This window comes from Buteo buteo, chromosome 15, assembly GCF_964188355.1.
Source record: "Buteo buteo chromosome 15, bButBut1.hap1.1, whole genome shotgun sequence".
NCBI lineage: Eukaryota > Metazoa > Chordata > Aves > Accipitriformes > Accipitridae > Buteo > Buteo buteo.
In genome coordinates, this window is record NC_134185.1 from 2135030 (window position 1) to 2162880 (window position 27851).

Sequence of the window (27851 nt, forward strand, 5' to 3'; positions counted from 1 at the left end):
CCAGATAGTTAATGAAGATGTTAAACAGGACTAGACCCACTGATCAGCCTGTGTATGTCTAAATCCATGACACCTAAGACTGCTTAACAGTGAAATTAAAATAATACAGTTAAAATTGTTTTTTGGAACTTGATCAATTTTTTTGCAAATGGCATCAAAGCTCATGCTCAGAATTGTACGTTTAGTGGAGGGAAGGTCAGTTGAGCAACAATTTGGAGACACAATCTAAGAGTTTCCATGCAAATGCGGTTAAAACTCATACGTCATACAAACAGACAAATATATACATATATAGATAAGTGTTATTGAACATCATATAAACATTGCTTACATGGAATTGGACAATCACATCTGTAGTACAAGGAACTTCAAAAGAGAAAACTTACCTTTGAACCCAGCAGCACAGTGACATGAAAAGTGGCCGATTAAATCTATACAGATAGCTCCATTTTTGCAAGGTGAACTTAAGCATTCATTAATTTCAACTTCACAGAAGGGTCCTTCATATCCAGGCACACAGCTACAGCTGTAATTATGCAAGTGGTCCTGGCAGAAACCGTATTCAGAGCACTGGTTTCCAATGCAATTGTCTACATCATGTTCACAAAATGTGCCAGTGTAACCAAGGGGACATATGCACCTGGTTTTGAAATGAGAGGAGAAAAACAAAACAAAAACAACAGCCTTGAATATATAGGTCAATAATGACTAATAATGTTAACAATATTTTCACTTTGAATTACTCACAAATGAATTACAATTTTTTTTCAATCTTCTTTCTTTACCTTTAATTAGTCACTAAGTAACTTTGTTTCAGAGACTGCTTGCAATAATTAAATGGAATTGCACAACAATCAAAGTCTTAGCTATTTAGATGGGATAAACTAGTAGCCATATAGCTTTTAATATCAAACTTCTAATGACAATATTCAAATAGAAAACTGATATAAGCTGTGAGTATTATTAATTTTTAGAATTTCTTTTCTAAAAATTATTATTTGCTTGCTGCAGTATCACTAAGAGAAAAAACAATATTACATCCTGCTGGCTCTGGACATAAAATCAGTATAAAAATGCTTTTTCATTAGAAACAAAGGTTGCAATTTCTGTCTGTAACTGACACCCCCCCCCCCCATACAATTTTATAGAAATTGACCAGGATAATTTTCCCCACAATATAGAATGGCTTATAAATGATATAAGACTGGAGATGACTTTTTCATGCTTTCTCCCCTCCCCCCCCTTTTATTTAAATGTGTGAATGAAAACAAAGCTGGATTATCTCATAGCTGATCCACATCCCTTGTATTTGGCCATATTTTCTTTGACCCTCTCCTTATCATGTCCAGAGGTCTCCTCACATGGGAGGAGACAATCTTAAAATAACCTTACATATTCCATAGAGATGGTATCTAGAAGCTGGAAAGAACTAACATGTTAAGTAAGTCTAGATTATAGCGATTTTCCCTACTGATCCATCTGGCAGAAAGGATATTTATTTCTTTTTTTTTTTTTTAACAGAAGCGAATGTTCACGTGGCTGTTTGCTTCCGTCCTTGCTTATTATTCCTGCATTTTTATGTTAGACTTGTGGAAATTTCCACTTAGATATTTTCATATCCCCATCAAATTTCCCATAGGATATTTGTAAGACAGTAGGAAAAAAACCCCATGTAAGTTCTGTGTACAGAAAGGATCCTGTAAAAGATAGCATGATGGTAGCTATTTTGAATGACATTTCACCAAAGCTTTTTGCAATATAACATTTGGACTAAGGAAGTTACAACCATATCCACCAGTGGTATACTTCATTCTCTGTTCAGTTAGGCTCTAATTTTACCTGCAATTCTTCTTGGCAAGAGAGAATTCAAATGACCAAAGAACTTTGTCTATGTACAGACTAGAGATTGAGAAGGGCAGAATACTGTGGGAGCTCCATCTATCATAATACTAATGAAATACTTCTGAAGAAAAAGGAAGAGGGAAAAGGGATATGTATAAAATGCATAGCTCCTAGTGTTTAATCCAATTACTTTTTTTTTTTTTTTTTTTCTGCCAGGGTAATCTGTGGACATTAGTGCAGCTCTGCAAGTTCAAGAGTAGCTTCAGAGCACATAGAAAATTAGGTGATTTTTCCTTTTCATGTTGTGACTAAAAGAAGCTTACAGTAAAGAGGGTATCTTTATAAGGAGATACTGTTTGTTATGTGGAACTCTACAGTGGACTGAGTTTAGAGATGGTTTAGTAATTTTCTTATAATTAAAAGGCTTTTAATCTATGGAAAAGCCAGGTACTATTTGAAAATGAAATGGTTATTTCTTTAAACAGCAAAATCACCAAGTGATTGAGGCACAATTATTATTTTTATATGTATATAAACAAATATCAGCTGCTTTCCTTTCCACTGGCTCCTTGCAGGAAGGGCCAGGCTTCCCAGTTAGACTTTCGTTAACTTGTGTCTTCTTGATCCCTAGGAAATTTTTTTGTAATACCTGAGGCCTGGCTTTGTGCTCCCTCGTGTCTCAAGGTGCAGCTGTATAACTGTTTTAGATCAGATGAAGAGAAAATTTTTATGAATAATTTCCTGGCTGTTCCAAACTGCAGTGTTTTGTATCACATTGCAGAGCAGTATCAGAGCATGTAAAATTGATTTATTTCAGTTGAAACTAAATCAGCAGATGTGCTCCTTGGAGTACAGCTAACGCACCCCAGCTGCTAATGGGCTTTTAGTCCATGGACCAAAACTGAGCTTGCTTGAAGTAAGCCCTCCATATCTTGTATAGTGTGGTTGTGAGTTCTTCAGCACCACAGTTTTTGCTTTACAGAACCATTTCTACTGCACTGCAGTACCTACTCAAGTAGGTATAGCTACTGTTTTCTCTTTTCTAGCCTCAGTCACTCCTTTGCAAAGGAGAAGTCTTGCCTTTCCTCTTGAGAGCTCAAGTTGCTTCTGTTTCTCACTTTTTAAAGGAATGAAGTTCACAAAAATCACCTCATACGGTTGCTTTACAGCTAAATGTAAACGTTGATTTGCATGAAATTTCATTACACATAAACATGCAAAGCACATGCACTTTAGTTACCTTTAGCTGCACAGTTTCTGAATTCACCAACAGTAAAACTTCGGTATGGAAACAAACAGTCATACTAATTTTTCTGGTGCAGTTAACCACTTCATTTCCTTGGTTAACTATTATGTAGTCAAAAAATACTTTTTTTTGGTAATGATTAGTGTATGCATTGTGAAAATGCAACTATTCAATCATTCTTTGAAAATGTGGCTCTTATTAATAATATTGAATAGAATATTTAATTACAGCTCTCCTTAACAAGAAAGAGAGGAAAAAGAGAAGGAATTTTCTATCGTTTCTTTATTATTACTAGTCGTGTAGCTTATCTTCAGAGACCAGAGAAGAACTACACAGAAACAGATGTAATGGATAATCTTCTAGTTTCAGTTTCATGTTTCTGATTCCATACTACAAGCAATGATGTTAGGAGTATCATTTTTTTCAGTGCTCATCTGCAGCAGATAAAGTAACCTCTCATTTTTTTTAGACTCTTCATTTAATATTATTGCTCAGGAAAACTAAAACAAGATCATGAAGTTTTCTCTTGTCACTTTGGTGTGAAAAGTTTGCTTGGTTTAGCTATTAAGTGTAGGTTACTGCTTTCTTGAATATACAGAAGCTGTTGTAGTTTCTTTTTTTCAGTGCAAACATGATTAGAAAATAGCTTTAAAACTGGACCTTCTCGTCACGTGAAACAAAGCAGCTGACTTACACAGCTACTCGAGCCCAAATCTGTGGCAGTGGCCCAAGAGAATGTAAAACTACAAACTAATGGTGCAGAAAGCAGTTTTGTTCTGTTAGCATTTGCCAGATGCATACATTAATGCTAGAGTATTCTACTCTTAATAACAAGTTAATTTCTTACTGTGTGTTGAGGATTAAAACATCTAAGAATCATTCATTTATTGTTTATAATCCAGACTGAGGTTTAGAGGTGATAGGATCTAGAAGTTCAATAAATGCCTTATAAATGTAATTTATAATAATCTACATCAAATTCTAATGACATGTTTACATATAACTTTAGTACATAACATCATATATGGAAAATCTCCAAAGGAAGGCTATATTATATTTAAATGAGTAAGTAATAGTCTTTATTTAAAAACTGTGCTCTATAATGTGTCTATTTTTCAATAAAAATGGGCCATTTTTATGCAGTAAAAGTCTAAACTAGTCAAATCTTTAAGTTTAGTGCATTTTTTGTTAATTAACAGCATTAACTTATAGTAGTTACCACTTACATTAATGCATTATATATTCAACAGTACTATGTACAAAGCAGATATGGATTGCACTGTGCATATTTCTTAAATTTAATGTATAATAGCGTAAGTGCAGTTCTGTGGGCTTTGGATGTCAGCATTTGACGGCATATATTTGTAGCTTTAACATGTTTATATGATTTTAAATGGTACAAGATGTTTAAAAGATGTTGTCATTTCATCTCTAAGTCAATCTATGAAATGGGTCTTGAACACAATTTTGTTAAAACGCTGTGGTGGTATAACACTGACATAGCTGAACTTCAAATATCTTTTCCTGTCTGTCTTAGAAACAACATCAAGACCGATGATCTCTAAGTTATTAAGTCTTTTACGCTCATACTAGGAAAAAATACCATCACCACATTAGATTTTAATGAATATGACCTTGCATTAATACTTCAGCAACACTAAAACACTGAACATGATATCAAAAGCTTTGAATCATGGATTGATTTGCAGTTTTCATTTACTGCAAAGCTGAAATGCTTCTCTATGCTAAATTCAAAAAGAATTTGTATACAGATATCTATGATACCAGAATTTCTATTTGTGAGTGAATCTCTAGCTCAGGAATAATGGTTTTTGCCCTCAGCAGAGGGATGCCCTGGCCGTGCGCTGCCCAGGCAGCTCAGGGCTCAGCCTGGCCATGGCCTGAGCTGGGTGTCACTGGTTTAACCCCTGCCTGCCCTGCTCCAGCTTCAGCTCGGGGGGTGGCCCCGCTGGGGAGGGGGGGGGACACCTCCCAGCAAAGCCCAGGAGATGCTAATGACACCCCCCAACTACTTTCTTAAGGAAGACTGAAACGTCAACCTTGCGAACGGGGTGAACGTTGAAAGGATGAGCACAGCACCAAAGAAAAGGTAAATACGACCAAGTTTGGTATTAACATCAGTGAGAATAACAATAATTTCTTAGCTTCACATATATCCTCTTTTGTCCATAGCAAGATTTCCAGTGTAACAGATCCTAGGAGGGAAAACCATCACCTCAATGCTTTTGCTACAAACATGGATTTCAGTAGTGGATACCAAACACAAGCCACAGTTACGCCACTGAGGATTGCTTTGCTCCACCCCATATCATGTGGATGACTGTACGTTGCTACTCTACTGCCTAAATATAGTTAACGTTGCAAAATAATCTGATATGTCTGTGAAATAAATGTTAAATGGAGATGCAGGTAAGTGGGGCATGGAATTTAGTCTAAGAAGGAACGTGTTACTCAAATGCGGATGGTTCTGGCATAGCTGCAGTGTGTTCCCACCAACGTGCAGTAGGATACAACTTTTTATCCCCGAAGGTCTATAACAGCAGGCGTGCAGGTAAGCAAGCAGGTACTTGTTAGTCCAGGCAGGGCAGCTGTCACAGTGTCACCACAGACTGCCTGCACTAAAGACATGTAGTATGGCTTGTGCCATTGAGTAAATAACCACGTACGGCGGATGAATCTTTAAAGAGACTGAAAAAAGCCAAAGGCTGGACTGAAGATGTGGTTATGCTGATCTGTGCTAGGAGATGACCCAGCTATTTTCTGTGTTGGGACAGAAGGCACATAGGAGCACTGAAGCTTGGCATTAGCAAAGACTTTCCAATATCTCTCTACTTTGTTTTTTAATATATGCGGTTGGGTTTTTTGTTTTGGTGTTGTTTTTTTTCTTTGTGTGTTTTTTTAATTATTATAGTAGTCCAGGCAGATTAACTGCATTTACTCAGTATTAATTATTTTGTTTTCTAGTTGAAATATGAACTGCACACACATTCATAAATGGACTAACAGGTTATTTAGTTTCACTTTGGCTTTTTGTAAGCATCTGTATTCTCTGCAGAAAAGCTGTTGTATAACTTATTACAGAGATATTCCCTAAGAAATTGCGACATATATTCACCTACCTTCTGGAGTTGTAGCAAAACGAGGAAAAGTATTTTTCCTCTTTCTCTAGTGGAAGAAGCCTATTATTGCTACAGAAAACTCTGTATATCATAGTACTAACTTTATACGGCACTGCCAACTAGGTCCTGCAGTCAAATTGCATATGTAGTATAGGATGAACAAACTTGAAAATGGAAATTAGACATAAAAATATAATTTAATCAAACAGCTTAATTTATCTAGCTGGCAGAAAATGGAAAAAGTCAAGGATGAATAAAGTAATAGAAGCTTTAAATTTTGTGATACTCAAAAGTTATCTAAATTATGTTTACTTTTCATAACCTTGCTGCCATCATGCAAAGAAGTGTATCATATTGTAAAGCATTTTATTTAACAAAGTGTCACTAGGTAAGGCTTTACAAGATTAAATTATACACGCTGGAATTTATATACTGAATACTGAAAAACGAGCTGGCAATTCAAGCTTTACTGTACACCAAATCTAACTTCTTAATGGGAAGTTTTCCTGCATAAAAACTCATGAAGTGCTGACCTCAGAGCTATAACTGTAGACTAAAATACATTTTTAAAACATATTAGTTTATCATGACCTTTTAAACAGTAGTAAATCCTACAATACAGCTTCTTCAAGTGTCTTAATCTAATAGCTCTCAGTCCTTCTTGCTGGGCTTTCCTGAGGCTATGATGATAAGTGTAGAACTGATCTGAACAGACTGGACTGGAGAAACAGGACAGGTAATGGAAACTACATTGAATTTTAAATTCTGTCTTTTCCCTCTGTTGCTCCCCTTCACTAAATAGACCACAGTAAAATATCTATTAGGACTTATTTCAGTTAGGAACTTAGGTGTCTGAAATGTAATGCTGCCAAGAAATAAATTTACAAGGGTGAAAAAATCAGAGCAATGAACCCCCCCTTGGATTTCAAAACAGGAGGATCAGCTCCTTGAAGAGCTCTTTCACTTTAATTATTCATTAAATGCTTCTCATTAAGCCATGTTAAATCAGTTCTTCTCTCTGTCTTCTACAGAGAACATAATGAAACAATACAGGTTCTTTTGAAAGGAAAATTCAAATACTTTTTTTTATGTAGCAACACTGTCTATTTACTGAGGTAATGAATCTTCTCTGTTTTTTCTCTCAGGTATATGTGACCAAAGGTCAAGAGAGTCTTTTGGCATGTGGATTCAATTGGTCTATTGCATGGTATCTGCCAGATTCATCATATAGACAGCTACACCATCAACTCAGTGGTAGGAGCAGTAACCCTTTGGAGAAGCTACCACTTTAAATACATGCTGATTAACTTATGTTATGATATCTCAAACAGCACAGACTCAGCTGGAAGTGCAATAAATCATTTGAATTAATAAGAAGCTTTGTGTCAGTGTGATTGAGACCACTTTAGTTGCAAGAGAAGGCTCACTACACCAAAGGAGTAAGACTTGCTGTTGTGATTATGTTGCTCTTACATAGCCTTACTGAGCGTTATGCTATTCACAGTTTTAAAGTCCCCCTCCTTCACCCAGAGCAATTTCCCATCCTGAACTCAAAGGAAATTCTCTGCATATACTGAATAAACACGTGTGACACCACTGTCTGGAGCGGTGATTTCAAAATGGGAGGAGAAGCAGAATATGATGTAGTAAGGAGACAGAACGTTGGAAAAATTACATAGAGCTGAGTGCTTATTTCCAATCTGGAAAAACCTGACAGCCTGCAGAATGTGAGAGCTTAAAAGAGGGGGATGTTCTTGAAGCTAAGCTGGATACTTTCCATGCTTTCCTGGTCTTAGCATCACTATAACAAGCCACCACTGGAACAATACATTATGACCAAAGTTTAATAATTAGTTTAGAAGTTAAGATTTCTTAACTAGGAGAAAAGTCTAGATAAAACACTAATTTTCTAGAGATAAAAACCCTAATATATAGCATTTTGGCTTACTTAGTAAGTGGACAAGATGAAGGTAAATGATGTTTTGAATGACTGTAATAGCTTTAAAAATGGATCTCAGTAGGGTTGTTAGTGACACTTACACATCTAATTCTCCATATATCCTGCAGACAGTTTTCTTCTGTCTTCCTGAAACTAATTTGCATCAAATACAGCTCTTGATAACTGCCTTATCAAAAATGATACCCATTTTAGGATAGAAATGCAAATTGCAAAAGTCTTTCAAAAAAGTTGGCTAACTACAGTAGTTACGTTCAGCATTTCCACTCCCATTCTTTTGGTTTTAATGGTGTATTGGAAAGGGGAAATGATAATTGTTTCACGTGCTGACAATAAATAACTCTTGGGAAATACCATTATTTTTAAGGAAGGAATAGTTCAGATCTCTTAAAAAATGCTTCACTGCCATTAAAAAGCAACAACCCTCTGTCAACAGAGCAAGAATCATACAGTAAACACTCTGCACGTTGTCTTTGCAAAATAACCACTTGTGTTTCTGTCGAGTCAGGTTCTCTGATAACAAAGCTGTCCACAGCACATCTAGGATTGGGAACTTAATGGTATGTTTTCTTGTTCCTTAAATAAACAGACCGATATGTCAACTTGATTTCTCTTTCAAAGATTGAAAACCTAAGAATTAAGTGTTTTCTGTCTGTAGCCTGAGTCTGGATTAGCAAGCTAAATTGAAAAGTTCTTGTTTTACCAGAAGTCTTCAGACCTACTCATTTCTCAGTAAATACTAGTGGATTTTGTAAGGTAAACATGACTTTGTTCTTCTGTCAGAATTCTCTTCCTGATACAGACAGAAAAACCACAGATTTATCAGTCAAATAAAGTATGGTCTCGTAATTTGATATAGGAGTTGATTGTGGGCTGGCGGGAAGGAAGGATGTATACTTTGTAAGGACTGTGGCAAAAATTCCTTTTAACTCGGGTCTATTGAGAATCATGTACTTATCTGTATTTGTGTGCTTATCTGGGGATTTCAGCTACTATTACAGAAGATCCTATAAAAACAGAGGTGAAGTGGAAGAAATTTTAATTACTTTTATTTTAATTTTGTCCACTATTGCAACCTTTTCTGAATACAAAAACTAAAGCATATTAATCACAGTGCTTCTAAGTACAGGACACAGCATAAAATTAAAGCCTTTCAAAATACATTTATAGACATTATGGAGAGATTTTAGTTATTCTGTTTTTTGCAGAGGAAAAATAAATAATTCAAGTCTGATAAGAACAGCTGAACTCTGCTTATTGAAGAAATCCTTTTCCATTTATTTTTCCCCATACTTTTATAGTCTCATTTTCAAATATCTACAGCATGTTACAGCTCACTAAGGAATGCACATACTTGCCAGTTTTGCCAATATCTAAAAAAAAAAAAAAAAAGCCACAAATAACTCAGCATTTCAACTATTCACTTCAAAATTATAATTCAAGTTTTAATAAGAAAAGTCACTCCATGTCACACTCCAGGCTCATAAAGTTTTTACCATTTACTAAAATAGACGATTTGTTTATCTGAGACTTTGCATAGTTGGTTTAACTTCTTTGTCCACCAAAGAGGAATATTTGTGAGGCCTTCCTGTGCAATACTTCACACTACACAGCCCTATTAAATGCACATGCTTATCAAAAGTTAGTATCCATGGCATTTTAGAATCTGAGAAAAATATTACTGCAATAGCAACTCCCTTTGTAATTCTTGTTGAAAGGAAAAATATCTTCATACGGCATAAACTTCTTTATGAAGGCTTGTATGGAAAGCATCATGTTAGTACCTGTATTTATTAATTCCATCTTCACATGTGGCTCCATGTTGGCACTGGTTTACCTCACAGTCGTTAATATTCTCCAGGCATGTTTGTCCTGTCCATCCAAGAGCACAGACACAGTGAGATCTCTGGTTTTCTTCATCATAGAAGCAGCTACCTCCACTTGCACATAACTGAAGACGAGAAGTAAAAATACATAAAGAGGCTTTTCTCTAGGTGTTGGGTTTTTTCCCTGAAGAGTTTAACTGAATAAGCAGTTGGTAATAAAAATGGTTATTTAATGTTTTTATGTTGTAATATTAGAAACGACAGATCTTCAAGAACCTAAAATACTGAATGTCATTAAATCTATATATCAGTTCATTGTTTAGTTGGAAAGAGGCATTTATGATTCAATTTAACAGTGCCATTTTCATAACTGACCTTAAAATGTGCCTCTATTAGGAGGGATGATAGTGAACCAGCCTGTTATTTTTCCATTGAAAGAGTGGAACAACTGTTCCTATGCTTAAAATCTACGTATAATTTAATTGAATTTGTGGCTATCAGGGAAAGAAAGACTGAGTGATTTTTTAATTTTAATGATAATTCCGATTCACAACCTATCCTTGAATCTTTTAAATGTATATAAAATGTTATGTTATGTATATATATAAATATATATATAAAACAACTATGGTCTGGGAAGACCAGAACCTTCTTTCTTTTCAACCTGCAGATACTGAGAAATTAATAATCCTACACTGGAACAGCATTATTTTTTATTTTTATTTTTTTTAGCCTTTATTTGCTAATATTACTTACTAAAATAGTATTTCCTGTATTCAAAAATTACAGAAAGTTCTAGGTTGGAATGAATGCTCCTTTTTTCATTTTACTTTTAGGATCCCATTTAATTTTGATGAAAATTTTGCCAGTGTAAAAACCAGTAAGTACAGTTTCATTTCAAAGCAATTAAGATCCCTCCTTCTAATCAATTGGTTTCTAAAGAAAATGGTGTCTAGAAGATGAGCTAATGCACTAGTACTTCAGTTTGATTGAGTCTGAATCTCTTTATAATGTCATTAAGATTTGTAATAATAACAGTTCTTGGCAGAAATCGTCTAATATTCATTTGTCTTTGATTAAGTTTTAAATTGACCTTAAAATTAAGAGATTTTTTGCTATAATCTCAGTACTGAATTTTAGACTTAACTTGGGATCCTTTTTCAATAGGATAACTTCTTGAAGAAAAGCACTGCTCAACATAAATGCAAAGAAAACTCCTACATGTATAGTTTTGGAAATATTACCTTTTTTGATTTTTATGTGTCGTCTTACTTTTTTATTTAAAGATTTCTGCAGGATTTTGTCCTGAGGCTTACTATTTTCTTAGAGCTCAAATAGGTGAAAGAAGCTTATACTCAAGAAAACCATCTAGAAAAAACTTAGACAATTAAGACAAAAGTTATATTTCAATATTGCCACAATATTATATTCACTATATTCTTATGCTGTTTAGATACTTTATACTGTGAAGAAAGGTGTCACCCTTTAAGATGTTAGCACAATCTAAAGCAACTTTAAATTAAAATTAACGCTATGGAAGATATTTTTAGCATAAATCTAGGTAGTATTTTTCTCTATCAATCACATAGATTTTTATCTCTGCTGTAACATTAATTCCCTATCAGTTTAAACATTTAAAACTCTGAGTTAGAATAATTAATGATTTTATAAGAAATTAAGGCTAAATACATTTATTAATCTATTACTAAAGTCAAACTGAATACTTCTACCTTGTGGTTTTCTAAACTTCAAATCTGCATTGTGGTTTTCTCAAGTTACTGCAAAGATTTGTTTGTTACTTCTTTTATACAAGAAATACTTTTAAATGAAAATAAATAAACAAACAGACTTTTGGAAAGAGTAGCATCCTCCCATGAATCAGCTTTTTCTTTTTCCCAAAGTAAATCTTCCTCAGAGTTAAGATTAAACACAAAGCTCATCATTTAACAGACTATAAACGAGGACTCTTCTGGTCAGTCTGATCTTCACACTTCTTTCTACAGCAAGTACTTTAAAACAAATCTGCCATATTATGTAGTCTTGATAAAAATGTAAGAATCATTTCCTTCTAATACCAACCAGGCAATGTTTTTACAGCAAGGAAAGATAATTAGTCCCTAGATGATTACATTTTATTCTTCTCCTTTCTTCACTTGGCAGCTATTGAGGGAAGTAACCCTACTGTATGGCCTTCTCTTCTCTACGTGTCATCTGTTGTCCATTGCTCAAGATAAGGCTCTCAGCTAGAAGGATATAGCTCAGTGCAATCATTATTTCCTAATGCTTTTTTCATCCTACTTTTCCTGGAATTCTCTGTAGTTTGAATGAAACTGTACTTTTTACATGTATGTATACATATATATAGACACACACACATATATATCTATTTTCCCAGGCATATCATTTTACTACAATCTTCAGGCTTTATTACTGCAAAATGAATTGTACCTGGATATTCAAAATTTTCCAAAAGTGTAATTTTAGTTAATCTTCCCTATGCTTTTTCCTGGACTAGTGATACATTAAGTAAGTACATATATAAACAAATTTTCTTAAATGAAAAAAACAACCCCTCCTCAAAACAAAAATATCAGAATTTCAAGAAATATTTGCTGAAAAGTCCCGAAGAAATTATGAAAATAAAAAATGGAAAAGTATGATGAATATGGAAGAAGCACTCCACTCAGTTGAACTGCTTGTACATTTAACTTTTACCTACATTATATATGCTATTGAATTATTCCTTGTGGGGCAAATGCTTAAAATCCTTAGATTGCCTATAAGCAGAACCTGTTGCCTTTGTTGGTCTCCAGAATATGAGTTAGTTCTCCTAATTCATGCAGACTCAGTTCCACTCTGTTTCCTTTTATTGAATTTTGCTACTCTGGCTCCTGACAATTAAGCGTTATTTTTCCATTCTGTAAGAGTAGTATTGTTAAAGCAGTTTCTAAGAAGAAAACTTTGTAGAGAACCGTATAGAAAATATATTTCTACAGATGGCTATATTGCTCAGCATCTAAAAGCCTACCTGCGATGCCTGCTACCACCAGTAATTGAAGAGTCACTGAAATTCTTATTTGGGAGATTAATTTCAAATAACACTCCTGAAGTTCACAGATGTCACTTGTCCTTTGCAAATGTATGCACTATATTCCATCCTACTTTTCCAGATCATTTCTCCAAGGTGGTGTCAGATTCAGTTTTATCATGTGTAATCTAGTCCACCATTCAGAAGGAAAATACTGAATGGAACTGTGTGCAAGTCAGAAATTTAAAGGAAGATATTCCCTGTTTTAATGCATTCACATTTCTTTTTTTATATTTATTTTCAAATAAATTATAAATAATATTAAAAACAACCTTAATGTTTAAAGTGGTGTGCTAGGAAAGAAAAAAAACAAAACCAACACCACATTAGTTTAATTATACATTTATATAGAGATAGAAGTGCCCCAATGACTTAAATTTACTTTTTGTTTATTAAGAAATTATTTAAAATATTAGCATTCTTTTCAGTCTATTGTGCTGCATACACAGATGTAAAGCAGTTCAGCATAACTAAGGTACCATTGGAAATGGAATAGAAATGAAAGAATGCAAAAATACATACTTACTTTCCAGCCATAAAGAATAAATAAAGAATTAAATGCTGAATTATATAATTTACTGAATAATATAAACCTTTAATTTCAAATTATTACTTATACTACTTCAAAAAGTACTCAAATATTCATTTGTTTGAATAAGACCTTATTTTTTCCAATAAGCAAGTGATATTATTTAATGATCTGTAGGCTAAGAAAACAAGTAAACCCCAAATATATCACTCCTTTATTTTAGTTTCTATTCCCTTTCCCATTAGAAAATCTACTAATTATTCACATTATGCCCAAATTAAATGTCTTATACAGTGAGTGTATATAGATACATATATATATTATTAAATTTTTTTCTCACATGACATTTATGATGGTCTATGAAATGTTTGTATGAATAAATTAAATATGTCTGAGGGCTTTTAAGCAAATATTACAGTAAAATGTTTTAGTAGCTCCCATCAGCATCCTTGGCACACCATCACTTTCCATCCTTAACTAGCCATAATGATTATTGCATCATTATGGTGTTATGCCATGTACAATAAATTTGCACTCAGTATGACACTTTAAATCATAAAAATGTTAAAATTTACCAGATGCTGAACAATTTAAATGTAAAACTTTGAGCCAGTGAGTATGTCAGTGTTACATTTCATATTCATTGGTGAGTGTGTACCCATGGACTTCAAGGTGACATAAATGTTGATTGCTTCTTCGTAAACACATTGCCTGCTCTGCATAGTATATTTTTATGGTGAATATATTTCAATAAAAGAATAGATTAAGCCTTTGAAACACTGCTTATCGTGTTTGAGTAGCTGTTTGAAAGGGCTATAGAGCATTGTGTACATAGCTTTTAAAATATCTATCATCATAAAAAAGCGCAACAGTATTTTACTTTATCCTGTATTGAAATCTCAGTAACTCAAGTTAGGTAGTCCACCCTGGTGTGAATGAATCCTACCCAAACCAATAATTTAACTGAAAAGATCACTAAAAGGAAGTGAGAAGGATACAGCAAATGCATTTCTTAAAGACATCTGGGTACACAATGGATGCTATTTTGGCCTAAGAATTGCCTGTATCTAACTTAAAGTTTTCTAGAATACTTTGAATGTACAAAAATCAAATTCATTACTATATTCTGTGAGCATTTAAGAGTAACTTGCAAGATTGATTTTTTTTCTAGCTGCATTTTCAGCTCTCATTGCAGCCTAGTTAGTCTTCCTTTAGCTTTTTTTGTTGTTGATAATGGTTTTTATTTTTGTTTTTAATGGAAATGAAGCTTTTGTCATTCCTTCTGTGCATTGACATACCATCACCCTTCTCTCTAGTATCTTTTACACACATCAAACATTTCAAGGAAATTTCGCCTTAAGTTTCTACAAGTTTCACAACATAGCAGCAGCAAGTAGGGGACAGAGAGAGACATGGGTGAGTAAACGTATAAAGAACAAGAAGGGCAGAGCTCAGATGTTACAGGTTTGTCAGACAATGGCCAGACTAGTCGCATCATGCACTTCTGGATGTGCGTGTTACACAAGAAAGAGGAAGGTTAGCATGAGGATACGTCAATAAGGAGTACTTTGTTTAGGAAACCCATAGTAAATGAGGCTTCGACAGCTCACTGCTCTTAGAATAACCTGTTTGATTTCCCAGAAACACTGGGGGGGAATATATCACTTTATCCTACCTCTGTACTTCCAATACATGGTGATAAACATGTGTAATTAAATCCATGAGATTTATCCATACACAGTGCTCCTGGGGCACAGCTTATATTGTAGAATAGGCAGGCGTCAATATCCAGTTCGCATCTTTCACCTTCAAAACCTGCACCACAAAAAGAATGTTTAATCACAGTTCATTCACAATATTGACATTATGTCTGTTCAGGGTGTTAGCAGTTAACACCACTCTACTAGAGTAATTTGGCAGTTTTATTTCCTAAACAAAGTGAAAAAGTGGGATTCTTCATAAAAATATTCATTGTATACATTGAGATGTATTGCTATTTTTATGTTGCTATTTCTTAAACTTAATACTTGGATGACACGTTCTTTGTTCTGTTTAGAAAATACAATAAATTTCCGATGACTCACCTATAGGGCAAGTGCACTTAAAGTGATCTTCATAGTCAACACACGTTCCTCCATTTTCACACGAATTGGAACCACAGTTACCAATTTGCACCTCGCAGAATTCTCCTAGGATTGAAAAAAAAATCCTAAAAAGGTTAAGAATTAATATCATGTTCTTAACCCCCCCCTATGAACCATTTTAGTAATAATGGTAAAATAACTATTGCTTTAAATAATCTTTCTGGAATATTGGTTAGAATTTAAATACCTTGTGTAAGTTTCCAGACTCCTTTCTCTCCCTTTATATAAAAAAACCTCAGGGTCTTAAAAAAAAGGTCAAAACAAACCCTTTCAGCATTAAAAAACAATTTTAGATGGGATCTAAATGGGGATACAGAGCTGAAGAGGAAGGATTTTCACTGGAAATAATTATCTGAAATGGAGGTGATACCTTTGCATTTTCTTCTACTTTTTACGGCTGCATGAGTCAACCCTGATCTCTACTCAAGACTTTTGATTCTATTATTTATGTATTTCATTACGTCATTTCTGGGCTCCATTTTAGCTAGGAAAAAGCTAGTCCTCATTTGTCTGATTGAACCTCTAGTGTCATTCCACCGAAAAATTACTTGCTTCGTTAGCTGAAGACTTTTTTTTAGCTCAGCAAGAAGAAATAACTGCACTTGTAACTGGACAGTTATAAAACACGTACTGAAGAGAAATATATCTCTAGCAATGTGATAAGAGTCAATAAGGAAGACCGTCAGCTTTACCATTAGTCTTGGAAAAGCAATAGATTTGACAAAAAAGAAAACACATTAAGGTTTTTGCCTTATTCTTTTTGATACTGAAAACAATATAATGAATTCTGTGTAAAGGTTCTTGAGGTTTTTTTCTTGTTGTTGGTGTGCTAGTCCCTTTTTCCATTTTTTTTATTTATAATTTACTATTTCTACAGCAGGAGTTCAGCATTTTTTTTTTTTATTTTAGAAAGGATAAAGAGAGAAATGAAAAGTGAGACAATCTTTACTGTTGAGAAAACTAGAAGAAGATGGAGGAGGTTTGAAAAGTTTCAAAGAGGAAAACTGCAGAAAAGAAAATAAGCATAGATTACTGATGTTTTTATGACCAACTTGTTTGTAATCAGTGTTACTTCACTCAGTAGCTTAAGCAGAAAAAACGAGCTGTACAGGAGAAAAATATTTCGGAGAGATGTACAAAAAATTGGGATAATTTCTTTAATCAGACAATATGTTCTGTAAAATGGTGTGTCAAAAGCTAGTATTCTATTTGAAATTCTTCTTATGGCAAAAAAAAGGAAATAATTTTACTTCAAATAATGAAATTGTTTTTAAATTTTTAATCAGCTCTCCTTCTGACCTGAGGCCAGAGACGTCAGGAGTACACAAACTAACAGTATAAAATTTGGTAAGGAAATGACTATGTCTCTGTTTCAGTAAAGCATTTCTGCCAGTTTCATTCACTTTAGTCTATTCCTAATATAAATCACTTCAGCTTTGAGAAACATACACTGTATCTTTTAATATGCTGTAGTGGAGGGTCAAGCTAAGACCTAAAGACTGCTTTATATGGACTGTAATGTAAACAGGAATATACTTATTAAGGCCTCAATGCTGTGATTTGCTGGCCAGAAATCTCTACCTGGGGCCAACAGGTGCTGAAACACACGTACAATCTCATGGATTTAGAGAGAGGTTGACCAGCATGCTATGCAGACTTCTAATGTTTGTTTTGTCCCTTTGCTCCTCAGCCAAAAATAGCCCAGTGTTAACTTTTATCAATTTTTCAACAGCCAAGAGTATATTTTATTGTAAGTTATACAGCTTACTGAGTCAGAAATATTTTTAAAGTATATTATTACCAGTAAATGTAAATAATAGAGAAAATAGGAAATTAGATACTGCTTGATATTTATTATTATAATATAATATGTAATGTTATGTGTGCAACTATGGACAACTTGACCTTACATTTACAAGACTCTCATTTGCTAACTTTGTATTGACACTAAAGGTAACTATATGTATCTGTACCTCTGGGGAGATACCATAATGATTAATACTTTTAGAAAGTCATGTTATGAGCCAGAACAAGAGTTATAAAATGTAACTTTGTGTAATATTGGTTGGCAAAAAGACATGCTAAAAAATAAATAGATACTTTAATTGCAAAATCAGCCAAATGTATTGAGGAAGTTGCTGTCTCCTAGGAAATGTGGGGGGTTTAAAATTTTTTTCTTAATGAGGTCTGGAAGGCAAAACTGGGAAAAAAAAGCTGGGAATAAACTTCAACTCAGTATGTATTTTGGATCCATTTTTTTCATATTTATTCATGAGGGTGGAATTGTCTTGTCCAAGAAACCCTTATGAATAAATATTAGTACAATCAAACATGCTTAAAGAATTATTTTGCTATAAATCTGAAATACTTATAATGGCTGTATCCTTTAAGTGAACTTTACAATTTTTCCCTGCCACAATGAGGTCAAGAAAACCTAGTAAATGCAAACTGTTATAAAATTTATTAGAATCTGAATACTGCTGAGAAATGCATAATTTATGGTATTAAGATCTGATTAAGTGTTAAATGGATGTCAGGAGAGATCTCCACAGTAATCCACTTAGCTTTTAATGCCTAATTATCACTTCATAGTGAGTGAGGGCTGAATAATTGAGAAATGCAATACTTAGAAAACTCAAACAAGATTTTTTGTGCGCAATTAAGCATGTTATTCTTCTATCAGGAATAAGTTCAGCAGGTACAAAGTACAAAGGAAAAAATAAAGAAATTATACAATATAAGAGGGAGGGAAAATAATTTGATTAAAGAGTTTACTGTTGTACTGTTTATTTTTAAAAATGACCTTACACATTTTTTACCTAAGCGTTTGTTCTTACAAGTTAAATTGTTTAATTACAAATTCTATGACCAAGAAAACAGTGAAATAAAATGTGACCACAAATGGGCACAAACTGAGGTTATGCATGAACATCAGGAAACATTTTTTTACTGCAAGGGTCACCAAGCACTGGCACAGGTTGCCCAGAGAGGTGGTGGAGTCTCCATCCTTGGAGACACTCAAAAGCCATCTGGACATGGTCCTGGGCAACCGGCTCTAGGGGACTCTGCTTCAGTAAGGGAGTTGGACAAGATGACCTCCAGAGGTCCCTTCCCAACCTCAATCATTCCGTGATACTGTGAGTCTGTGATTCTGTGAATATCTCAAGTTGAAAGGGACCCATAAGGATCATCCAGTCCAACTCCCTGCTCCTTGCTGGACCACCTACAACTAAACCATACGACTAAAAGCATCGTCTACACTCCTTGAACTCCGACAGCCTTGGTGCCATGACCGCTTCCCTGCGGAACTCGTTCTAGCGACTGACCACCTGCTCAGTGAAGAACCTTTTCCTGATGTCCAGTCTGAACTTCCCCTGACGCAGCTTCATTCCATTTCACCACCTTTTTTGCTGTCCTCTGGACACACTCTAATAGTTTGATCTCCCTCTTATATCGAGTCACCCCAAACTGCACACAGTACTCGAGGTGGGGCCGCACCAGTGCAGCGTAGCGTGGGACAGTCCCCTCCCTCGACCAGCCAGCGATGCTGTGCTGGATGCACCCCAGGACACGGTCGGCCCTTCTGGCTGCCGGGGCACACTGTCGGCTCAGCTTCAACTTGCCATCGACCCAGACCCCCAGATCTCTTTCTGCGGAGCTGCTTCTCCAGCCTGTCATCCCCCAGTTTGTACGTGTAACCAGGACTGCCCCATCCCAGGTGGAGAATCTGGGAAGTCAATACACTTCAGTTCTTGAAGATGGGGTTGGCATTTAAGTTTTTCCAGTCAAGGACCTCACCAGCTTACCATGACTTTTCAAAGAGATAGTGACCTCACAATGGCATTGGCCAGGTTCCTCAGCACCCTTTGGTATGTCTTTTCTGGCCCCATGGACATGTCCGATGTACTTATGTGCTCCTAACAGTATCTTCCCCTACTGTGGGTAGTGCTACATTCCCAGATTTTGTCTGCTACCAGGCTCAAGGAACTGGAGGGCACCTAAGCACGCAGCTGTGGAAACTGAGGCATAAAAAGGAGTTTACTTTGCATTGTCCCCACTGCCCCACCGAGCAGATGGCCCTTATTCTCCTTGTCTTTTCTTTTGCTACCAATACACTTAGAGAAAACTTTCTTGTCCTCCCTGATTCTTGCCAGTTTCTTCTCCAGCTGAGCTTTAGCTTTTCTAACTCCATCTATGCACACCCAGGTAATGTCTCTATATTCCTCTCAAGCAGCTTATCCCCACTTCCACTTTCTGTGTACTACGGGATGAGACATTTAACTACATGAGCGTACTAAAAATGAAAGAATATACCTTGCTTCTCATCTGTGTTTGTTAGCTTGGTATCCATGATGCACTAAAGCAACTACATAGTTCTGGGCTTCGTACCAGCCAGCTAAGAAACAGATAAACTAGCATACTTACGTCTGATTATAAACTTACCAGTGCATTTAAATAATAATAACAAATAACCAAATCCAGATGATATTCACCTAAGAATTCTAAAGGGACTAAAACATGACATTGCTGAAGTACTGTCAGTGGCATGTGAGCAATCACTGAAATTGACTTTGGGACCAGAAGGATGAAAGGTGGCAAACGCAATACAAATTCTGAGAGGAACCATGAGGGGTTTTAGCGCGTAGCCCCGCACTACAGTACTGCCACTGCTAGCAAGAGGCCACAAGCTTTGCACGGAATTTGCAGGGCCTTAGGACTGAAGATCATCAGGCTTGGTCTGTCTTTCCTGCAGTGATCTTTTACTTGGCTTAAATGTGACAGCATTTTTTTCCTTCTAGTTTGCTTTACTTTTGTTTATCTTGGTACAGTACAACTATAGTTTTATATAGATAGTAGTAACAAGTGGTTATTGTATGTATAGTGAGATTTACAACTCTAATGCAATGCTGTAAAGAAATACAGGGCTGGTACGATAACAGAGGCCTTGAGAAGTGGAAACACCGCATGCGATGTGAGGAACACAGGCATGGGGTGGTAAGAGATGGGGCATGGGTTTGACATTGGAGACCCCGTGGCTATAAACAACTCACCAGTGGTCAGTTAAAGAATGCAGACCTGGAGCTGGACAAAACTGGTCTTAAGGGTAACAAAAGGAACAAAGAAATAGTATTTAATAAATGTTAGAACCACTATAAGAAGTAAATTCAGATACAAAATAGAACTGCTGCCCAACGAAGAAAAAGTGTAAAAGCATCTTAGCAGACATATAGAAATAACCCCAAGGAGATCCTAGAAAGCTGGAGAAGAAACCACCAGGATGAACATCATATTCCTCCCAGTGAAGGACTATAGATTCTCTAACACCATCCCCACCACCACCACTATGAAACAACTGACCTTAAACTCCAAGAGGAGGAGGGAAAAAGGTGAGTATAATGTCATGAAAAGGGGCAGAAACTAAAAATTACGTGACTCCCAGTTTAAACACCATTTTTATTCATTTTCTGTAGCAATTAGATCTAGCCCAATAATGATTATATTTTTAACATTTCAGTTACATTACCAATAAATTTGGGGCTTTACATGTATATGAAGTGTGCTTCTTCCTTGCCCATAACCAAGACTTGGAGCATAACAGAATCAGCTAACGATGTACATACTGGTAAGTCTGAATTTACTGAATAACTTCCTGAAGGTCCTTATAAAGAATATAACTCACAGTTGCCTTCCATATTCCCGAGTGTAGAAAAGTCAGCACTTCTAATAAGAGTGTTTCATTTTTAACTGACCCAGACATTTTAAGGTCTAAAATCAGAATTTGCATTCCTTAGGACTTTAGCTGCATTTGTCGTTACTAGAAATATTTTCAGGTTTATGTGTTCTGTTTTGGTCTACTTTTGCACTTCTGCTCTCAATTTAATATTATCACTTTTTTTTGCAGAAACTATGTAAGTAACAACTATTATGCTAATAAAGAGTACATAAAGAATCTACACTAAGCATTTCCTATTCCCTATTTTATATGGCAACAAATTTATCAAACAAAATATAGTGCATGACCTAACACTTTTCTTCAGTGCACAGGTACTGGGACTGCATCATAATTCTTTTTTTTTTTTCCCTTCTCTAAAATGAAAGTAATTTTAGCAAGCTACAACTTAAGAGTATTTTTTCTTTTTTCTGTTTTTGAATGTAGTTATGTTATAACACTAAAATAGATTTAGTGCAGATGTGCACACACAGACATACACACAAAGCCACTACTTCTTGACCATTTAAACCAAGAAGCTAGGGGGAACATTAAAAAATATGTTCTTTGGCAGGGCATGGGCAGTTAAGATTCACCTTCTGAAATGTGGGCCTTTACATCCATGCTATTGCATTTACAGGCCATGAAAAACTCTTAACTTTTGAAGCATGATTTGTCTCATCCTGAACTCTATGTCCAAAATAGGTCAGATGATTGGAGTCTTTAAAATACTCATTTCTTTCCACAGAACCTGCAGAGAGCACAGAGTGACAAGCCTGGTACAGACATTGTAGGCACTTAAAAATTAGCCATGATTTATTCAATTTCCAGGAACTTTTAATTATTTTGAAAGACAATAAATGCACTTACAGTAATCTGTATTGGACCCACTAGAAGTTGGAAAATAGATTTACACAGATTCTGAATATTTCCTCATTTTCATTTGGAGTTGTGTAAAACTATGCAGTAAATATATTCTTAGAGAATTCTAGGTATAGTAATTAATCTTAGGTGAGAGATCTTTGTGAGGACTTGTGCCCTAACTAAAATAATTTCACCCTAAGTAATGCTATTCAGCCACACCTTCTAAAAAGCATTTTAAACAGCAGGAAACATTTCTAGACATCTACTGAAGAGTATTAGAGATCAAATTTAGTTGTTATTTTTGCTTTCTGTCAGTTATCACTGAAAGGTCTTCTTTAACAGAAAACTGAATCCTCTGCAAAACAGCGAGCTGTTCCTTTTTCCTTCATTTAATGAAGATAAGTATTCTGAGTGAATTCTTCTAGTAATACTTAGCAAGTGACTTCTTTTATTCCATTATTTCAGTCCATGGTCATTGATGTTTGGAATCTGTGTGCACTAACAATTTCTCTTTCAAAGGTGACAATGGTAATAACATAAAGTGCAATGAACAAAGCTTAAAATGACAGCAGCTGTTGCTGAGACATATACTGCTGTGTAATTCCAGTGACACTCCTGTGATATAGGGACCTCCCGCGATGCTACAAAAATTCCTTTACCAGTTCACCTTTAGTACAGGGAACAGAGCGGTGGAAGAAATGTTATTGTTCTTTTTATCTATTTGAGTTTTGAGACTTATAAGACTTCCACTGTACTTCAACACAAAATAGAGACCTTCCCCAAATATTCTGGACATGGCAGAACACCCACCTGCCAACAGGGAGCAGTGAATGAATTCCTTATTTTGCTTTGCTTGTGTGCGCAGCTTTTGCTTTCCCTATGAAACTGCCTTTATCTCAACTTTCAAAAGTATTCTTACTTTTACCCTTCTGATTCTCTCCCCCATCCCACTGGGGGAGAGTGAGTGACCAGCTGTGCGGTGCTTAGCTGCCCACCGGTGTTCAACCATGTCAACACTGTGTTGTGGAGAACAAAAGAATTTTAAAATGTGGATTTAAATTAGGGGGGTAAAATAGGGTTTAAGTTAGGCGATGTAATTGTTTCATTCACTAGTATAAAAATTGTCTTAACTAGTCTGTGAAAAATAAAGGAACTTTTATATCCCATACCTTCTTCTCTGGGACATTAGCTATTATGGCACTGAAGATACTTTCTACAGAAGACTGTTTCAAACCACCTACGTAGTTCAATAGTGCAAGCTTCATCCAAGTCTGTTTATATTAATTTCCAATATACCTGTAGAAATTAGCAGCCCTGTCTCAACTCAATTAAACAAAGAGAGAAAGAACAAAAATAAATTGTGGATAAAACTGTGAATGATCTTAATGAATCTTCTAAAAGGAAAGTTTGAAGATGAAGAAAATGTATGTAATTGAAGTAGTACTTCAAATTCTGGTGGGTGAGTTTGCTTGGGGTGCAATTCATTTTAGCAGTAGTAAGATTATTTTAATTAAAGGACTTCTCTACTAACTAAATGAAGTGTCTAACATGCCCAATCAATTCCTGCCTATATGATTGCTCTACACAGAAGGAAAGATAGTAATTAATTAGAGGAAGCTTCTTCAAGGACAATTGGTCTACTGTGCAAAACCTGAGAAATCGCTGACATGGATTGTTTCATTTCAATGTCATAAGCCATGTTACTTACATGCACTGTTGTAGATACAAAGGTTTTTATCCACTTTCAGAGAAGAGAAAAAGGAAAAGGAAAATAAGGAACTAACTGTAGAAGGAAATTGAAAGCACAAAAGTCGTGACATCTATTCAACAAATATAACTATCTTTTATAACCTTTTTATTTTCTCCTTTGACCATTTAAACTGAACACATGGATATTTTTCTAAGTCAATGATCCAAAATGTATGTTACATATAAACCAAAATAAGAAATGTAGTTTAAAATTACATTTGTGTGTATATGTTAACTTTCTACAAAGTTTCATTAAAGAGTATGAACCAAAATCAAATGTTTTTATTATTTTTAAAATCAAAGTTCTGCTTTTCACAGCTGACAATGTTACATCATGTCATATTTTGTTTTCCCTAAGATAAGTTTTCTCCAAATATGATTTAAATGTTAATGCAAAGGCTACAGCTGTAGTGTTTATAATTTATAAACACAATTAAGAACAATTAGATGTGAACTGCAATAGCCTTTCTGGTTGCAGATGCTATTTAATTCAGAGTCAAGTAAACATGCCAAAATTGCCACTGCATTGTCCTTTGCTCTCTCTCTTCCCAAACACACAAATGCAACAATAAACAGGTATAAATGAAAAATGCTATGGAACAAGAGTGAAAAAGTAACGGATAATTTATAAATGGAAATAAATAAAAAAAAAATATATCTATTACAATATAAAAAACCCCTTACAATGAGATCACACAAAGGAAAGAATCTTGACCTTATGGTGAGATGTCCCTGAACACTGAAGTCAGTTCCACTTGACCTCAGTCATTACTCAGTGCTTAGTAAGGTTAAATTGTATTAATTGCATACATTTATTGCCATTTACTATAGCCTGTCAGACTTTTGTTTCATGACTATGTTGTACAGTAGCAACCTTACTATTATCTCAAAAGCCTTGAAGTATCATAGTGAAACATTACTTTTATTAACAAATCCATAATTTTAGTTGTCACACCAACAAAAAATAACCCAAGATTACACTGAAAAAAGAGAACCATACAGGTGACAAGGTGGAAGTGAGAAGAGAGGTTGACAGTTACAACTCTCTGGGATATGATTCTATGATTTTTTTTCAACGGTAATAGATTTAAAGTCTGTTTTCTGTGTGTATTACTAGCATTTCTTTAATTTTATTTTCATTCTTTAGGTAATAACTACTAAGCTTCTATCATTCAATTGATTATTTTTTAAATTCTGTTAATCTTTTTGGCACTTACCTTTAAACTGATATACATCTGGCTAATATCTGTTTCCTCACTGTTACCTAAAACTGGAGTAAATCATATTCAATGCTTCTTTTTCAGTTCTCTCTCTAAACAAATATTAGTGAAGCATTGTAGAATCCAAATTAAATGGGCTTCTACTTCCAGGGTAAGGAGGAGGAAAAAATAGAAGTTGTTTTCCTTGCAAGCTAACAACCAATGTGGTTAATCTAAACTACTTTTCCAGGCTTCTTTTGTAGCCAATTGAAAAAGAAACACTCCTGAAGAAAGTGTTTCAACCACTACCAAATACCTAACACAGGTGGCCTCAATTCCCCCCTGAAAACACTTACTTGCTGACAATACATAGAGCCTTGAAGACTTGTTTACTAGGTCTCACATTACTTTAGACTTCTAAAGTCAAATAAAGTGAATCAGTTAATTCCACCCCAATGATAAAGGGATTCAGGTCTCAGAAAGATAACTAAAGCTATCTGAACAAATACAAGCTGATACAAACTAGCAAACTCCCTGGACTCCATTGCTTTCATTAATTAGATCTCCAGGAACTATAATGAGAAGGCAGACATCTAGCTCACATGCAGAACTTCTACATGTAGACATACACTTAGTCTCTGCAACTGAAGCTAATACTTCCTCTAGGTCGATTCTTACTATAACCTTAACTGGAAGCTTCAAAAGGAACCTGTAAGTTTGATTTAGATTTTCTAGGCATCACAGCAGAGGGCAGAAAATGCAAAGAGATGTGGTTACTCCTCCAAACACTTCTCTATTCCTTCTTTTTGAAAATTCAGCATTCCTATACTTGAATATTTAAAAGGAAATGAAACTACAAACTTCTACATGATTTGTATATGCCTTACCTGTGAAATTACGAGGACACAAACACTGAAACAAAGGCTGCTCTCTCAGGTGGCTCATATCAATGCAAGTTGCTCCATCAGAACAACTATTTGGGTAAATTAAACATGCGTTTTCAGCAAATTGGCAAAATTCTCCTGTCCATCCAGGGGCACAGAGGCACTAGATGAAACAAACACACAAAGAAACAAAAACCACAGAGGAAACACAAAATGAAAATGTAATGTGAAAGTTTGTAGAAACTTCTTTGGGTCTTGTATTTTACTACTGAGCAAAAGTACGGCAGAATGCAGAGTATTACATCCAGCTGAGACTGTTCTTCATGCCTCTATTTGCAGATGATAAAACAGTTGAATGAGGCAGAACTCATCTACCATGTCTGTTGAAAAAGTGTGGGACACATGAGTAGGAGGAAATGGCAAGATAATTGCTGGCTGTGAGGGATGGAGCTGCCTGCAGGAACAGAAGAACCGAGTGTGCAAAAAGGATTTCAAAGGCCTGGAGGTGAGGGGGAAACCAGGCAGTGACACTAACACAGCCTGCAAGATAAACACAGTGGCCAGCCAGTAATGAGGAAACATAATGTGGGGCTCCTGTTATACATTCTGACCCTGTTGTTAACTAAAATAACTAGAAATAATTTCTTCAGAGGAAAGGGGAAGATTTGAAGCTGTCTAGTGAAGTTTTTGAATACAAGGCTAGAGCTGCTGCTCTAAGAAAAAATACATTTCTAGAGTAATGGAGATATCTTTGGTAGTCTTCACACATGACATGTCTTTTGTTTTGGGACAATGACAATACAATCATGACTCATTGGACAAAGAGTTTCATTTACAAAAAAATGGAACCAAACCATAGGAACACACAGGTAGCATTATTATTCCATTATTATGGTAGAATTATTATTAAGCATTATTATGACAGAAAAATGTTGGCAGAGTCTTTTTACTTCAATATCCTTCAAGGACCTCAGTGCACCATTAAAAAAAATGGAAGACACTGGTTATAACCATAAACAAAAAAGTAGATGACGCTGAAAATATTCTATTGGAATACAAGCTTATATTAACTTCTGCAAAGAGTCCTATGAAACCTATAAATTACAAGTGTCCTGATCAGAATATAATTAATAGTACCTTGCCTTGAATCCAGTTATAAGGGGAATAGAACAGTATAGCCACAGCAGCATTGAAGTATTTTAGGACACTGTGAGGATGTAGCCAGGCACAATGTATAAGCATTTTACATGAGCATGTGGACAATGTGACCACCAAAGGGACAGAGATGGGTGTAGTTGCACATCATACAAGTAACAAAAGGTTTCCAAAGGACAAGATTACCTTGACCTTGGGAACTAAGGACCACCAAGGACCATAGACATCAGCACTAACTATATGGCATCAACTCCATAGTATTGTACAATCACTGATATTTTACAATGTAAATGTTACAGAATAACAGTATGTAGGTGTAGTGAGAATGACTAACAATCTGTAAAAATTGTTAGCATGAAGTATGCTGTTTACAAATTAATTCAATAAAATTTTGTTTTAAAGTTTAAAACTGACCCGACCTATCAGTGTTCTAAACATTTCCACTACAGTGATCTCTGATTTCCTAAATAATACGCATGTTTTGTAAAAATGAACAGTATTCAGGTGGCTAAGCGAAG

General features: G+C 35.2%; 1 protein-coding gene across 1 annotated transcript in view; it reads right to left on the reverse strand.

Moving 5' to 3' along the window:
* EYS (eyes shut homolog) overlaps positions 1-27851 on the reverse strand; it is an 810501-nt gene that overhangs the window by 708949 nt on the left and 73701 nt on the right. The window contains exons 6-10 of the mRNA XM_075046421.1: positions 26182-26341; positions 15713-15817; positions 15304-15443; positions 9970-10136; positions 387-640 (exon numbers count right to left, since the gene is read on the reverse strand). Of these exons, the coding sequence (XP_074902522.1) occupies positions 387-640; positions 9970-10136; positions 15304-15443; positions 15713-15817; positions 26182-26341 (826 nt within the window). The remainder of the gene's footprint in view (positions 1-386; positions 641-9969; positions 10137-15303; positions 15444-15712; positions 15818-26181; positions 26342-27851) is intronic.